Source organism: Nothobranchius furzeri, chromosome 4, assembly GCF_043380555.1.
Source record: "Nothobranchius furzeri strain GRZ-AD chromosome 4, NfurGRZ-RIMD1, whole genome shotgun sequence".
In the NCBI taxonomy this organism is placed as follows: Eukaryota; Metazoa; Chordata; class Actinopteri; order Cyprinodontiformes; family Nothobranchiidae; genus Nothobranchius; species Nothobranchius furzeri.
The window spans coordinates 77558843-77574782 of record NC_091744.1 but is presented as its reverse complement, the minus strand read 5'-3'; the positions used below and the strand labels follow the sequence as shown (position 1 = coordinate 77574782).

General features: G+C 45.0%; 3 protein-coding genes across 12 annotated transcripts in view; 2 read left to right on the top strand and 1 right to left on the bottom strand.

Annotated features, from left to right (window-relative positions):
• abcc8 (ATP-binding cassette, sub-family C (CFTR/MRP), member 8) overlaps window positions 1–10293 on the top strand; it is an 86905-nt gene extending 76612 nt beyond the window's left edge. For 6 of the 7 annotated variants that reach the window (XM_015964892.3, XM_015964890.3, XM_015964889.3 and 3 more), the window contains 9 exons: window positions 103–216; window positions 3119–3239; window positions 3362–3492; window positions 3561–3639; window positions 3733–3841; window positions 7213–7316; window positions 8846–8979; window positions 9547–9609; window positions 10001–10293. In XM_015964892.3, coding sequence (XP_015820378.1) covers window positions 103–216; window positions 3119–3239; window positions 3362–3492; window positions 3561–3639; window positions 3733–3841; window positions 7213–7316; window positions 8846–8979; window positions 9547–9609; window positions 10001–10138 — 993 coding nt within the window. In that variant the 3' untranslated portion in view covers window positions 10139–10293. Of the gene's footprint in view, window positions 1–102; window positions 217–3025; window positions 3240–3361; window positions 3493–3560; window positions 3640–3732; window positions 3842–7212; window positions 7317–8845; window positions 8980–9546; window positions 9610–10000 lie in introns of those variants that run through there. The other variant, XM_070550440.1, reaches the window with a different exon arrangement.
• Window positions 10294–10977: 684 nt separating this feature from the next.
• Window positions 10978–12732, top strand: kcnj11 (potassium inwardly rectifying channel subfamily J member 11). Its single transcript, XM_015964900.3, has one exon. It carries the CDS (start codon window positions 11204–11206, stop codon window positions 12362–12364), a length of 1161 nt encoding a protein of 386 aa, XP_015820386.3. The 5' UTR covers window positions 10978–11203; the 3' UTR covers window positions 12365–12732.
• A 2088-nt stretch (window positions 12733–14820) lies between these two features.
• Window positions 14821–15940, bottom strand: part of mob2a (MOB kinase activator 2a) — a 65938-nt gene continuing 64818 nt past the window's right edge. For all 4 annotated transcript variants that reach the window (XM_015964904.3, XM_054733256.2, XM_054733257.2 and 1 more), the window contains exons 4-5: window positions 15591–15715; window positions 14821–15373 (exon numbers count right to left, since the gene is read on the bottom strand). In XM_015964904.3, the coding sequence (XP_015820390.1) occupies window positions 15054–15373; window positions 15591–15715 (445 nt within the window). In that variant the 3' untranslated portion in view covers window positions 14821–15053. The remainder of the gene's footprint in view (window positions 15374–15590; window positions 15716–15940) is intronic.

Below are 15940 nucleotides of genomic sequence, written 5' to 3'. Positions count from 1 at the left end.
TCCTTCAGCTGCTGGACACACAAAAAAAACCACGTCCTGTCAATATACTGCAATAATAATCTTATTAGTCACTCACCAGGGCATCCCTCTGCTTCTCTGCAGGAGTACATTGGAGCCTGCGTGGTGCTGGTGGCGGCTGTGGCCTCCATCACAAACTCTCTCTACGACCAGCTGTCTCCTGGTCTGGTGGGACTCGGACTCACATACGCTCTCATGGTGACTGTTTTATTTACTAGCTACAGTTTTATGTAGTTTTATCTAAAAATTTGTGCATAAAACACATTAAAAAGTGTTAATTCATGCATATTATTATATAATTTCTGTTTCTTATTTTAAGAGTGAAAGCACATAAGTTATTCTATAATCTCCAGAAATATTTTAAGCAAAATATTTATTATCAAATAAGGGAAAGAGCTGCATTAAGACGCCGGGCGTTGATGGTTGCTAGGGAACTTAAAGTCATGCAAATATCTGAGCAACTCTTTGAAAGTTAAAACAAAAGTTGTTTACTTGGAGTGGAAATAAAATAAGAAATGTAGTAACGTAATTCATGTTCAAATGTTTAGAAAACCTACAAATCTTTGCTAAAATTATAGTTTATCTGCAAAAAATCAAGGAGATTTAGCAGATTGTGGAGCATAGAAATAAATCCTCCCAATGTGATCGGCAAACTCAAGCCAGAAACTAACTTCTGATAGATTTTTGAAACTAATCCTGTTAAACGATCAAATCTAAATCTCTGTAGGCAATGTGGGAGTTCATAAAACTTGTAAAAATTACATTTGGCTCTTAAATCCATCCATCTATTCTCTACCGCTTATCCAGAGTCTGGTCAGGGGTCACAAGTAGAGAGGCCCAGACTTCCCTCACCCCAGCCACTTGGACCAGCTCCTCCGGGTGATCCCCAAGGCGTTCCCTGGCCAGCCAAGAGACATAGGCCCAATCCCAATACTCGCACTTGCACTCTTCATTTGCACATTCCCGGCCAGGGGTGCGAGTGCGTAGGGTGTCCCGATTCTCAAGTGCGGAAGTTGACTACGCCCCCATTGCACCCTTAATCTGCACTTCACCCAAGTCCGCAGCGATGCGGACCTCGGGCAAGGGTATAAAGCCTGATTCATGCTTCTGCGTCAGCTCCACAAGGCACAGACATGCACGGATTGACGGAAGCGTTTTGCTCTCATACTTCTCCGTCTCCTGGAGAGTGTTGCAAAGCAATTCCGCGGCAGGACAACAGAGGGCGTAGCGCTGTTCTGTGGTATCCTGTCATGTATCGGTCCAAGATAGTGTGTTTATATTGTGTTTTTTGAATGTAAGAGACTTTTTAACACGGACATATTTGTCTCTCATTCTCCTCCACCTCTTCATGCGCTCGCCACCTCTAAACCCACGTTTCCTGTCATTTCCGTCCACAAATAAAACGCTTGCTGCGCATCTTTTCACTCCTCCAGTCACGGGGAATTAAACGTTCATATTTTAGAGTTTTTTTCGCGAGGTATTCTTCAAGCTTCTCCATGTCTGCCGCTAGTTATCCTCGGCTCTCTTTATGTTTTTGAGGGCGCAATGGCGGCGGTGTAGACGACAGCGGCGTCCTGACCAATCACAAGCTTGCGTTCTCCGTCTCGACGGACGGATGTTTAGAAAAGTGGCCTCGACTCCGTACGTACATGTGTGCCTGCCGGGGCCCTATGCAAGGACGGATAATGGCGTTGCGTGTCTCCGCACTGACGCAGATGGAGAAGCATGACTCCGGATTTACCCACAAGTCATTGCTGCAGGAGAAAAGGCTCAAGTTCCTTTTCTGAAAATATGTATTTTCTAATGAAATTAGTTAATTTTAGGACGATTAGTTGATGCTCTAAAACTTTTAGAGAAAGCAGCAGTTAATGTAAATTTATTTCAAATAACTGTTTGGCTGTTTGTTTAAAAGTTGTTAATAAAGGTTTTTGAAAAAAAGCATCACAGTGACCAGCATCCTACCATGCGTTGTGATCGATGACGCAATGCTCCCTGTCTCAATTCTGCAATTATTTGCACACTTGAATCCTACTGTGCACTTTCTCCAAGTGCACTTTTCTTAAGTCCGCAGGGTGCAGTGTGAGTATTGAGATTGGGCCGTAGTCCCTCCAGCATGTCCTGGGTCTTCCTTTAGGTCTCCTCCCGGTTGGACGTGTCCGGAAAACCTCACCAGGGAGGCGTCCAGGAGGCATCCTAATCAGATGCCCGAGCCGCCTCAACTGGCTCCTCTCATGTGGAGGAGCAGTTGCTCTACTCCAAGCCTCTCCCGGAAGACCGAGCTTCTCTCCCTGAGGGAAAACCCAGCCACCCTGCTGAGAAAACTCATTTTGGCCGCTTGTATCCCTAATTCCGTACTTTTGGTCACTACTCAAAGCTTGTGGCTGTAGTTGAGGGTAGGAACGTAGATCGGCCAGTAATTCGAGAGCTTCACCTTCTGGCTCAGCTCACTTTTCACCACGACAGACCGATACAACGCCCGCATCACTGCAGACGCAGCACCAATCCACCTTGGCTGTTAAATTTTTATTTTAAATTAAACTACAAACTTCAAATCTGAAAGTTGCTTTGCTTTAATTTAGGGATGCACCGTTATGACTTTTTTCTCTGTGGAAAAACAAGTTTAAATAACTTGACCTTAATATTTAAAGTAATTTAAACTTGTTTTTCACAGTTTTTATGCTTTTATTTAAATGAAATCAATGTTTTTATGAACACGCTTTAATGTTTCTGTTTCTTATGTGTCTGCTGTTAAACCATTAGAGGTCGAGTGACCAGATGACATCATGTGTGCACACTTAGTTTTGATCTGCAACGGGAACTTCTTTTAAAAATTGGGAGAAAACAAAAGTTTAAAAATCTAAAAAACAAAGAGAAAAACATTTAAAAAGTAGAAAGCTAAGAAAAAATAAAGAAAAATCAGGTATGGGTTGAAACTCTACATTTATTTCGCTGACCCTTTAAGTATTTCCTTTATGTTGAAGTGGAGCGGAATGTCTGATTCTCACAGCAGATTCAGGTTGAAGCCTAGAAAAGCACCCAGAGGTGTTCGGACTGAAGGGACTACGTGACTGCGACTGTCCTTCCTCCCCTCCTCTATCAGGTGTCTAACTACATCAACTGGATGGTGCGAAACTTGGCAGACATGGAGGTGCAGCTTGGCTCAGTCAAGAGGATTAATGGCCTGCTCAAAACAGAACCAGAGAATTACGAAGGACTCCTCAGTGAGTGTCTGAAACCATCAGCTTTTGAGTTTCTCCTTTATTTTATTTTATTTTATTTTTTTGCAATAACATAAATGAGTGAATTTGGAGATTAAAAAAAATACATGGTTTGTGTTTCTCAGCTGTTGCTCAGGTCCCGGACGGCTGGCCTCGGCAGGGAGAAATCAAGATCCAGAATCTGAGCGTTCGATACGACACCACCCTCAAAGCCGTACTTAAAAACGTTAATGCGCACGTGAGCCCTGGCCAGAAGGTAAACAATCAGCGTTTAGATAATAATTCTGGTTAAGCTGGGTTTGATGAGTGTTTTACGATGTCCAGGTGGGGATTTGTGGCAGAACAGGCAGTGGGAAATCCTCCTTCTCACTGGCTTTCTTCCGCATGGTGGACATGTTTGAAGGTAAAACATCCTTTTTCATTTCAACTTAAACAAGATACTGAAAAACACTAAAGCCCTCTTTCTCTCGTAACGGTTTCCTTCTTCATCCCGCAGGGAGAATCGTGATCGACAACATTGACATCTCCAAGCTGCCTCTGCAGACCCTCAGGTCTCGGCTGTCCATCATCCTCCAAGACCCCATCCTGTTCAGTGGCACCATCCGGTAAACCGCACACCTCTGTGGCTCTGATGGTAGTCATGGAGAGGGACACGGAACATTTCCAGGAAGATGTGCCACACGTTAATGACACTTATCTAAAACATGAAGTGAGCGGCTCGGAGATAAGAGGACAATTCCCCGAAAACATCATCGGAGCTGTTTATTTTTAAACCTCGGTGGCAAAGACCATAAAATCTGTTCACGCTGTAAAACATGAAGAGAAAGGTGTTTTAAAAAGCTGTCAGAGTGCATTTTAATATGATTTAGAACTAAAAACAGCCATTTTTAATAAGTTTATTAATGAGATTTGTTTCGGCTTTAATGTCAATATTCTGAGTTTATTGATGATAGTTGGTCGTGTAGAGATTTAATAAGTGCAAAGGTACAAAAGTGAAATGTAAAAAGTAATATACACTTATTTTAGCATGCTGATGAATAACAATGCATATTATTATTAATATTCAACCAGTTGACTAAACTTGGTTAGGTGAATTCAACACTTAATACCTTACAGTGTATAATCCTGACACATTTTCTTCAATCTGCAAACGACATTTTAATCTAATGATTCAATGATTCATCACCTGAACATGTAAAACCTGACGTTATGATCTATTACATATTTTATTATTACTATAACTTCTAAACCAACAACAACCAGTTAAAGCTGGTTCATTAGCAAACCATGCAGAATGAAGGAAGGGCCCAGGGAAGAGCACAAGTGCGGTGGTTCGGTGGGACCGACAACCGCACGATCCAGTAGTTGATTTGCGTCCGACCCGTGTTTTTGGCGGGGGTTTTCAGACAAATGCGAGAGAGCCGCTTTATTGTTAGTAAATTAAGAGGCATGAAAAACTTTTTTTTGAGCTAGCTTGTTTTCCAAATTAGCTGTTGCAGCTTTAAAACCAGTTAGTGAAATCCATCTTAATGCAAATATTAATTAATCTAGACCACCACAAAACCTTCTCTCTTAAAGGCATACTATAGAACTTGTTCATATTTTTAAATCATTTTCTTGAGCCAGTAAAATTACACTTTAGAAGAAGAAGAAAATATAATTTCTATAGCGCCTCTCAAGATAAAAATCACGAGGCGCTTCACAAAAACAAAAAAATGTTAAAATATAAAAAAGCATTTAGAAAATGTTTAAAAATATATTTAAAATGAGCAAAAATAGGCAATTGGGATTTAAAAGAAAAAATGTTAAGAAAGAGAGAGAGTGAATAGGAAAGAGGGAAATCAGTGGATCCTGAGGAAGGTGGAATAGGTGGGGAGAGCAGAATAAAGAGAGAGGGGTTGAAGAAGGTCATACAAAAGCCAGCTTGAACAAGTGAGTCTTCAGCTGCTTTTTGAAGGAGACCACTGAGTCCACTGATCTCAGGCTCAGGGGGAGAGAGTTCCAGAGTCTGGGGGCCACAGCAGCAAATGATCTGTCACCTTTGGTCTTTAGCCTGGTGCTGCACAACCAGTAGGCTTTGGTCACTGGACCTCAGGGACCTGCTGGGGGTGTAGGGACTAAGAAGATCACCAATGTAAGATGGCGCTTGTCCATGTAAGGTCCTATAGACCAGAACCAGGATCTTGAAATGAACCCCGACATTGACTGGCAGCCAGTGAAGCTGGAGGACAAGCGGGGTGATGTGGGTGTGTTTGGAGGACTTGGTCAGAAGCCGAGCACAGGCATTCTGAACCACCTGTAGACGGTTCAGGGAGGTTCTGCTCAGACACGAGAAAAGAGAGTTACAGTAGTCTAAGCGTGAGGAGATGAAGGTGTGGATAAATGTCTCAAGTTCAGAGCGGGACAGAATGGGACTCAGCTTAGCAACGTTCCTGAGATGGAAGAAGGAAGAGCGAACAAGAGAACTGACATGAGAATCCAGGGTGAGAGCTGGGTCAAAGGTCACGCCAAGATTCCTGACGGAAGGTTTGGTGTGGGAAGCAAGCTGACCAAGAGAGTCTCTGACTTTGGGAACCAGCTTGTCTGGGGCACAGATGAGGATCTCAGTCTTATCTTCATTCAGCTGAAGAAAGCTCCCACCCATCCAGGTTTTGATAGAGTCTAAGCAGGTGAGTAACAGCTGCAGCTTAGACATCTCATGGGGCTTAAAGGAGATGTACAGTTGGATGTCATCCGCATAAAGATGGTAGGAGATTCCTTTGAAGGAGCTCAGGATGTGCTGAAGAGGAAGCAGATAGAGGAGGAAGAGCAGAGGCCCCAGCACAGAACCTTGTGGGATACCATGGGTAAGAGAGATGGTGGAGGACCTAAACTTGGAGACGGCCACAGAAAAGGAGCGCTCAGAGAGATAAGAGGAGAACCACTCCAGAGCAGTTCCTAATAGGCCTACCCAGTCTCTCAGCCTCTCCAGTAGCAGGTGATGGTCAACAGTGTCAAAGGCTGCAGTCAGGTCCAACAGGACCAGAACAGAACAGTCCCCTGCATCACTGTGAGTCAGAAGGTCATTAGAGACCCTAAGAAGAGCTGTTTCAGTAGAATGAGCTCTATGAAAACCTGACTGGAAGCTATCATAGATGTTATGTTCATCAAGAGCAACTGTGAGTTGTTCAGCCACAACTTTACAGGGTTAATGAAATGTCAGTCAGACTTCCACCACCCTCTGTGGCCAGAATGTCGTACTTGCTACTTCAGTGTGCCGGTCTGGTCCTTGTTGAACTTAGTGAAAGTGGAGCTGACATGTCTGGCATTGGAGTCTGCTTCCAGTATGTTTCCTGCATGTTTTAGATCAAGAACACAGCTTATTTGTTTAATTTAGTGAAATCACTCATGTGGACACTATTGAAGGCTGAGGAGATTTTCAGCTGATAGATTAAGGTGTTAGAAAGACAAACGCACAGCAAGGAGATAAGTTTCCCTTTTGGTTTCTCAAACAGACACTAGGGGGTGCTAACAGCAAGACAAACCTGCATATAATACAGAAATGCTTCGTGTCTTTTTAATCCTAAGGTGCTCACTGGGATTCCTTAGCTCAGTAGCTTTGGGTTCCTCATTATAGGACTCAACTTAGATGTTTGAAAACATCTATATTTTTAATTTTTGTTAAAAGGGTGCTATGTGTATAGTTTGCATGTTCCCCCTTTGCATAAATGAGTTCTCTCTGGGTTCTCCGGCTTCCTCTCACAGTCCAAAAAAGAAGACCGTTAGGTTAATTGGTCTTTCTAAACTGTCCCTAGGTGTGAGCGTGTGCATTTAAAAATAAATTATAATTAACAACTTACAGTTTTACTGTTTATGCAACTAACTGTTGCAGCATTAATTGTAGTGTGTGTGTGTGTGTGTGTGTGTGTGTGTGTGTGTGTGTGTGTGTGTGTGTGTGTGTGTGTGTGTGTGTGTGTGTGTGTGTGTGTGTGTGTAGGTTCAACTTGGACCCAGAGATGAAGGCGACCGACGAAATGTTGTGGGAGGCCCTAGAGATTGCTCAGCTGAAGTCTGTTGTTAAAGCCCTCCCAGGAGGTTTGGGTAAGAAAGTGCAAACTCAACGAAGGTTCATATTTGTCAAAAGAAAATACTTCAAACGAGCTGTTTATTTTATTTTTTTACAGTAAACCTAGTTTTCTCACCTCTGACGTCACATGCAGACTGTGGTCACCGTGTGTGTCTGCACTAACGGGATCTTCTTACTGCTGCCTTAAATTTTTAACTGACTTCAGCTTTGCAATACAGCAGCTCGGACAGCTGAAGGGTGCATACACACACACATGCACACACTCGGGCTGCCCTCCATCATTCAGTTCTTGAGCTGATGCTCATCTCATCTGATGAACTCCAGCTGTTTGGTGACTTCATAACCTTTACGTCTCTTACAGTGTGTTACACTGATGAATGTGTGTGTCCATTAAATCCGAGCTGGAGCCAAGATGCTCAATAAGCTATTGATCTGGAGGAAGGGACTCGATGGTTAATTAAAGGTGCATTATGTAGAAAGGAAGTAAAAATGACATCCTTTGGTAAGATTTGGCTTCTGTGACCACTTTAAACAACTCTGGAGCTTTTTGCCGCCCTTGGTCGTATTACAGTTGTCGGCGCTGCAGTATTAACTCGGAGGAGACACGGCAACCCCACATTCACTGATGGTAAACGGTAGTTACATACCTCCTTCCTTTGATTTGACAGGAGAAAAACTGATAATCCCTGCAGCCAGCTGGATCTGAAATAAGTTTCAGTATAACCTAAAGCATTCGGCTCTTTTGGGATATTTTCACTGTAAAATTCACTCTAAATTCTTACATACTGTATTTTTAAGCTTTGCATGATGGTGCAGTTGTTGGGACTGTTTCCTTGCAGCAAGAAATTTGCAGGTTCGAAACCCGGCTGTGATCTTTCTGTGGGAAATGCATATTCTCCCCATGCATGCGTGGGTTTCCTCCGGGTACTCCGGTTTCCCCTACAGATCACAACACGCCCTATAGGTCAACAATTGTATGTCGCTTTGGATAAAAGCGTCTGCCAAATGAATAAACATAAACAGATGCTGTATTAATACGTAGAGCCAAGTGCATCAGTAGAAATGGGAACATGAGGCTAAATAAACACAAAGTATTTTATTATTAATCTTTGGGCTTAGACATAAAGTCATTTTGGTGGAACTGAAAATCAATGATTCTTTTTGTTTGTTTTGGTGCATTTTTGTGATGATGAGAACCCATAAACATCATAATCAAAGGGAGGAATACCAGGGGCAGGAACAATTTCACTTCAATTATTGAGCAAGTTTAAAGTTTCAAAGACTCCATTTATGATGCTGCGTTTGTGAATTTGGACCTGGTCAGTACAGAACTAACATGATCAAAAACATGGAGTTTTTAGAAGGTATTAATAACATTTTTATATTACTTTACATCATATTATAACCAATTCCATGGCGTTTGTTCTTTTCACTCATTTGAAACTGTCCAGTTATTTTTCTCCTTTACAACAATGCTTCCTTCTTTAGAAAAACTGTCAGCTAAAAGCCAACCGGGTGAAGTTGACTTGTTCTTTCCTTTTAGATGCCACGGTAACAGAAGGAGGTGAAAACTTCAGCCAGGGTCAGAGGCAGCTGTTCTGTCTGGCCAGAGCCTTCGTGAGGAAGAGCAGCATCCTCATCATGGACGAGGCCACTGCCTCCATAGACATGGCGACGGTCAGTGTGAGGTTGGAAGGAGTGCCTCTCTGAGGCAGAAAGAAGAGAAAAGGCACAAAGGAAGGGAGGAGCAGGAAATGAGAAAGCTGGAGATGGAGTGGGAGAAGGAAATTAGAGTTCTCTGTTTATCTGCAAACATGAAGATGTCCATGATCCGACACTTGAGACTCATAAAAGTGTGTTTGTGGAGTGATCTGTGGTTTAAACTGATGCTTTCTGATGGTAGAAGAGGGTGAAAAGGGAAATGGGAGTATAGAGGAGAGTGTATGCATTAAGCTGGAAGATTTAAAAAAAGATCTGAGTGTAGTGAGAGCCTGGGGGAGCTTCAGATCATCCAAGTATCCTTTAGTTGGATGATCAGGCACAAAGAGTGTAGATTCAGACAATAACGCAGCAGCAGAAGCCCTCGAGGAGACAGACCGCTTTTAATAAGCAGCAAGAGAGCAGACAGGGTGAAAAAATGAGCTTTAGAGGCCGATTTATTTGCTCTAAGGTAAAATGTGTTTAAACATTTTTATGTTAGAAGATAAAATCATTCCTTACTCGTCTTCTCTCTGCTTTCCACAGGAGAGCATCCTGCAGAAAGTGGTGATGACTGCTTTTGCTGACCGGACAGTAGTAACTATAGCAGTGAGTATCACTTCCTACACTGCACCAAGCGCTGTGGGCATTTACGTTTCCCCCCCTCCCAGAGAGATGACCTTTCGTCCTGCAGTGCTGATGTGCAGTAGTTCTTGTAAACTGAGGCTGCAAATTAGCAGCAAATGATGAGGAAAAGTACGACACGGCAAAAGAGAGCTAATCCCAGAGCTATCAGGGTCAGGAAGTTAAGGTCATGATTATTCACTTCAGCTTTTTATTAAGAAGTTTGACCTGAAAATGCTAGTTTTCCACTTTACCATGAGCTGAAGCCACTTTAATGACCTACACTTGATGCCAAACCAAATCACATCATCTGAGCGATACCCAGCATGTCAGTTTGACTCCATCCTGTCTCCTCCGCTTCCTATCCACCGCTCAGCATCGAGTCCACACCATCCTGAACGCCGACCTGGTGATTGTGATGAAGCGGGGGATCATCCTGGAGTACGACACCCCTCAGGCCTTGCTGGACAGGGAGGACAGCATCTTCGCCTCCTTTGTGCGGGCAGACAAGTAGAAGCACAAGAAGAGCTCCAGAGCATAAAAGGAAGACATTCAAAGTGCAATTGTTCCATGGAATGTACATATATATTGCCCTTTTTTATTTTTTAAATCATGTATTATATTTGTACATAAATACATTAATTCTTTATAAATAAAACATAAATTATGTGTTTGGATGGATTGTTGCCGGAGGGGAACCCAGATGATGCAAATCAGCTCCTGAGGTAAATAACCTGGAGATGAGGTGATGATCCCGTATTCACCCCTTTGTGTGATCAGAGTATGAGCTGAACGTATTTGGTGAGGCGTGTTTTGTTTTTATTTTAGCCTTTTTTACGCAGACCTGCTATCTTTCTGCGCCATGTCGACTGAAAGGGGCGTGTTGTTTCTGCGCCTTTGCGCCAGCTGCAGATGTAGTAACTGGAGAATGATGCATTTCACGTGGGATCTGTTTACAGAAGACAGGTGCAGCGCAACTAGACGTCTTCCGAGCTGCGTAATTGCGCGATTGTTTTTAAATGCCAATTTATAAGCACCGCAGACGGACGGTGGGACACAGGGACTGCCTCTCCACCCTCACGTCTCCATCTCACGTTACCGAGATGTAGTGAAGCGGCGAGGCCATAGCAGAACCCAACCGCGACATAAGAGCCTCCCTCCTCCTCAGAATGTGATAAAATACGCTCGGGGGGCAATTACGCGCCTGCGCGATCGTTTACTTCGCCGAATCTCCTTTTACCCAACAAGTCAACGACGGCGTGCGCACCTGCGCACGGGCGAGAGGGTTGACTATGGGGCTGGCAGCGAGGCTCTACCATGTCTGCTCGGTCAGTCGGTGCTGTGAGTGACGGCGGCAGCTGCGAAGCTGGAGGAAGAATCCTCTCATGGGACAGCCCTGAAGCGCAACGTGAGGAGCGCACATACCTCCAGAACACGGATGACATCAAGACTCTCCCCGCTGCGCCCGACAGCTGACACCGCCGAGGGCCGACTAGGCTCCGGGAGAGGAGACGGGTCCACCTCCAGCCAGGCGGACACTTTTAAAGCCTAGGTGCTGGGCGCATAGCATGGGAGCGCAATGTTATCTAGAAAAGGACTCATTCCTGAAGATTACCTGCTGACACGCTTAGCAGAGGATGTCCAGCAGCCGAAATACAAGACTAAACAAGGGAAGGCTCGGTTCGTGAGGAAGAACGGCGCCTGTAACGTAGCGCACACCAACATCAGAGAACAGGGTCGCTTCTTGCAGGACGTGTTCACCACTCTGGTGGATTTAAAATGGCTCCACACGCTCATCATCTTCACCATGTCCTTCCTGTGCAGCTGGTTGCTCTTCGGGATGATCTGGTGGCTTGTTGCCTTTGCGCACGGCGACCTAGACCAGAAAGGAGACGACTTTGTCCCGTGCGTAACGGACATCCACTCCTTCTCCTCTGCGTTCCTCTTCTCCATAGAGGTCCAGGTAACCATCGGCTTCGGGGGTCGGATGATCACAGAAGAGTGCCTCTCAGCCATCATCATCCTCATCCTGCAGAATATCGTTGGACTGGTCATCAACGCCATCATGCTGGGGTGCATCTTCATGAAAACCGCGCAGGCCAATAGGCGCGCGGAGACGCTCATCTTCAGCAAGCACGCGGTCATCTCCCTCCGAAACAACAGGCTCTGCTTCATGATCCGCATCGGGGATCTGAGGAAAAGCATGATTATCAGCGCCACTGTGCGGATGCAGGTGGTCCGGAGAACCACCACTGACGAGGGGGAGGTGGTTCCTCTGGACCAGATCGACATCCACATGGATAACCCGGTGGGCACCAACGGAATTTTCCTGGTGTCTCCCCTCATCATCACCCACGTGATCGACAAAACCAGCCCTCTCTACAATCTGTCACGCGACGACCTGGAGCAGCAGGACATCGAGGTGATCGTGGTGCTGGAGGGCGTGGTGGAGACCACAGGCATCACCACGCAGGCCAGGACCTCCTACGTGTCAGAGGAGATCCTGTGGGGGCAACGCTTTGTGCCAACAGTCTCCGAGGAGGACGGCATTTACGCGGTGGACTACTGCAAGTTCGGAAACACGATGAAAGTCCCGACTCCGTGCTGCAGCGCCAAGGAGCTGGAGGAGGCAGGAGACAGCGCCAGGTTTAGCCTGAACGATGGCGCCACCTCGCGGACGTCCGTGAGAAGGAGGCGCAAAGCCGCGGTGGTCCGCAAATCCAGGATGGAAAACAAGTGATGCAACAAGTCTGCCGCACTGAACAGCTTTAAAACATTATTTAGTAAAGCATATTTATTTACAGCATTTAAAGCATGGATTAAAAATGTTTACCTCAGGTCAGAGAACACTGGTGTTAAGTAGCCCTGGTATCCAGAGTGAATGCTCTATTTTACAATGAGTGATGCATGAATTTAAAATTAATACAAGATATTGTTTAAATTAAGGGAAAACCACAAAGTTTGGACATTCACAGGTGCAGAGAGAATTCATTCATGAACTTTTGTATTTGAATTTTCTGTGACTTTATACTTTTTACTCTACGTGCATCTTTGGAATATGTAAGTTAGAACAGCTATGCAAAATAAATGCACAATACAATTAAGTTACATGAATAGTCATGCAAGAATCATTTGGATCCTTGTTGGGCAACTAAATGCAAATATTTAAATTCCTCATGTTGATGAAGTTAACTCTAAGGCAGGGGTCGCCATTCTGGTGTTCATGGGCACCATGGTGCCCCCTAGAGCCCTAAAAGGTGCCCTCAGGCCTGTTATAAAACTAGTTAAATTCACCACTCGGGTTTAAAAAACTATTTTCTGCTGCTACTATTTTAAATTAGTGACAGCGAGACAAAATGCATGCATGTAAATCAGAGGGACTTAAGTGAACCGGTGATCTGACATCAAATAGAAGTAAAGGTTAGGGTCTCTGGTCCAAAGCAACATAGAGGGTGGAAACGGGGCGGAGAAAACCGTCCTTTCAAGAATGAAAGGAAAGGTGTAGAAGATAGTGAGACCACCCACCGTCTGGTTTAGAAGTTCTCTTTGGGAGTGACGAAGATAAATAGGATCAGAAATGAGTCCATCAGAGAGACAACTCATGTTAGATGTTCTGGAGATAGTCAGAGGACAGAGTGAGACGGTTTGGACATGTCCAGAGGAGAAATGATTATATACTGTAGGTAGAAGGATGCTGAGGTTGGAGTCACATGCAGGTTGAGAGGAATACCAAAAAAGATATTTATCAAGTGTGTTGGTGTGAGAGTAAAGGATGCAGAAGATGGGACTAAATGGAGACAAATGCTTGGCTGTGGCGACTGCTAAAGGGACAAGTCTCAGTTGCGTTGATGTAGATTGGGAAGTTAAGTTGAACTCAAATCCAGTGCTTCCTCAGTCACCTCGAGAATCAGAAACCTGCAAAAACTCAACGAGCTTCTGCTTTCTAAGCACATCTTCGTAGGCCGAGAACTTGCCCTCGGTTCACGGTGGCCGAGTTCTCCGTGGACATTTAATCTGTAAGAGTCGTGTGACCATAAAGACACGGAGACAAGGTGGCATTTCTCTTTTATTAGATTATAATCTGCAGAGCTTAAAATATTTAATTGCTTTTAACTTAGTTATTAATTAAAATACATAAAAATGAGCCAGAACTGAGGAACCCTGCAAAAAAAATTTAAAATAAATAAAATAGGAGAATCATAAATCCAATCCTCCTCTAAACAGAGGCTATATCTGACGGAACCCACTTGTGATTCTTTGTACAGTAAAGTCCAAGCAGACTGTGCATTTTCTATACATGTGTGACAAGGTTCATATTTCCAAAGCAACTTTCCTTTGATGATATTCTTGAAAAAAAAAAAAGGAAATTTAAAGGGTCTGGTAAAAAAAAAAAACCTATGATTCGAACAGGAAGTGACTGTTATACAGCAGAGCAGCTTCACCGCCGTCCCCACCCCTCCGATCCGTCTCCGACCCTCTGGGCCTGCAGACATGACCTCATGTCTTTGTCCTTCTGTGCTGCTGGAGCGGGTGGTGGTGGCTTAAAGGGGGCTGCTGCTGTGCTCAACACAAACACACAGCTGTGACTCGTCCTAAATGTGCACCTCTTTGCTCTCTGATCAGATTAAACATCTAGAATACAATCTGAGGCCTTCTCCACATGTCTGCTGCCCCCTACAGGTAGGTAGTGGGACATGTTCGTTGGGGGTGATTATGTGAGTCTAGTGCGGTTAAACACAACCAGCGTTGAAGAGAATGAAAGTGAGAGGAACTCCTCTCTGGCAGCAGTGACTTATTCTCTCAAGTCCTGAGTAGGAAACGCCTCAATCATCCCACACATAAACAACCCAAACAGTGATTGGCTAGCATCGCCCAGTTGGGCAGTAACGTGGCTCCCTATCGACCATCGACGTGGCCTTGCACCTGCAGGCGGTCTCCGAGGAGGACGAGCCAGCAGGTGAGCAGGGACACCTCTTCTCCACACCTGAGCTACAGACAGCAGAAGCAAAGCAGAGCCCCGTTTCCTGTGCTGCATGTTAAGAGGGCAGACAGAGGTGGACACACACACGCGCACGCACGCACGCACACACACACACCAACAAAATCCAACTGAATAAAACTTCCAACAGAAATAAGTAAAAATAAAATATACACATACTTTCTTGTTCCTAGTTTAAATTGCAGAGAAGATGGGAGGGATTTGTCCCTGGGAGGAACGCTCACGCCATTTCCTGCTGGCGTGACAAACCCCTCCCCGCCATCCCAAACCTGCAGAAAACCCTCCCCCTCTTTCCTTCTAGCTGGTCGGTCGATGTTGTGGCGAAACATGAAGGAAGGTCTCTTAAATCCTGCTTGCACCAAGGAAGAGGGGCCAAGCTTTTCTTCTCTTGTCTTCTATCACCCCCGGAGCCGCCGCCGCGACCCCCCGTTCATCTCTCCGTCACGTGGTTTTGTGAAGAAGGAGGGGGTGCCGAGGCCGGGGTGGAGGGGGCTGGGACAGGTGCGGGGAGAGGCGCCGGATTGCAGAGGATTTCAGACAAGTCGTCCATGATACAGGTCTCCTTGGGGTCGATCAGGTTGAACTCCCTTACGAAAACGATGAAATGTGCATACAGAGTGTTCAAGTGGCCCTGCAGTTCCAGAGCCACCGTCTCCTTAAAGTGCGCCCAGTAGAGGTGAGCCAGCACGTGGAACAGGTACCGGCAGATCTTCTTTACCAAGGACTCGAACGAGTTGGGGAACTCTTTGCCTGAAACAAAGAAAAACAGCAAACAAAAGCAGGCGGGAGAGTTGATGAGGTCAGTCGTGTCAACACACCCTGGCTAAAATCATCTCTGGTGACCAACCTCTGCTTTTACAAAACCCTTAAAACTCAAAAATCAGTGACATCCTCACTCACTCCTACACCTGAAGCAGCAGGGGGCAGCGCTGCACCGGTCTGAGCGCTCAGAGACCCCTTCACTCACCATATTTCGTAGGAAAGATCTCCTCGTCAGTGACCAGCTTCTGACACAGACTCATGACAAAGTCGACGTACTGCGGAGCAGTGCACTTCGTCTTCTTCCCCCTCTCATCATACCAGTAGTATATTCTAGAAAATACAGACAGTCAATCATTTACACCGAAGTACCAAAATGACATCTGAGCCCGACAAGAGAACAATAAAGTTTATTTCCCAGAGTTGGAATGCGACTACTACAGGAAGATGATAAATGTTTCACTTTTGAAGCATCACCCGAGTTGTTTCCTTATGCGGAGAAACACCAGATGGCTTTTTATGATGAAAAAGCCACACAGGGTCAAGGATCAGTGCAAG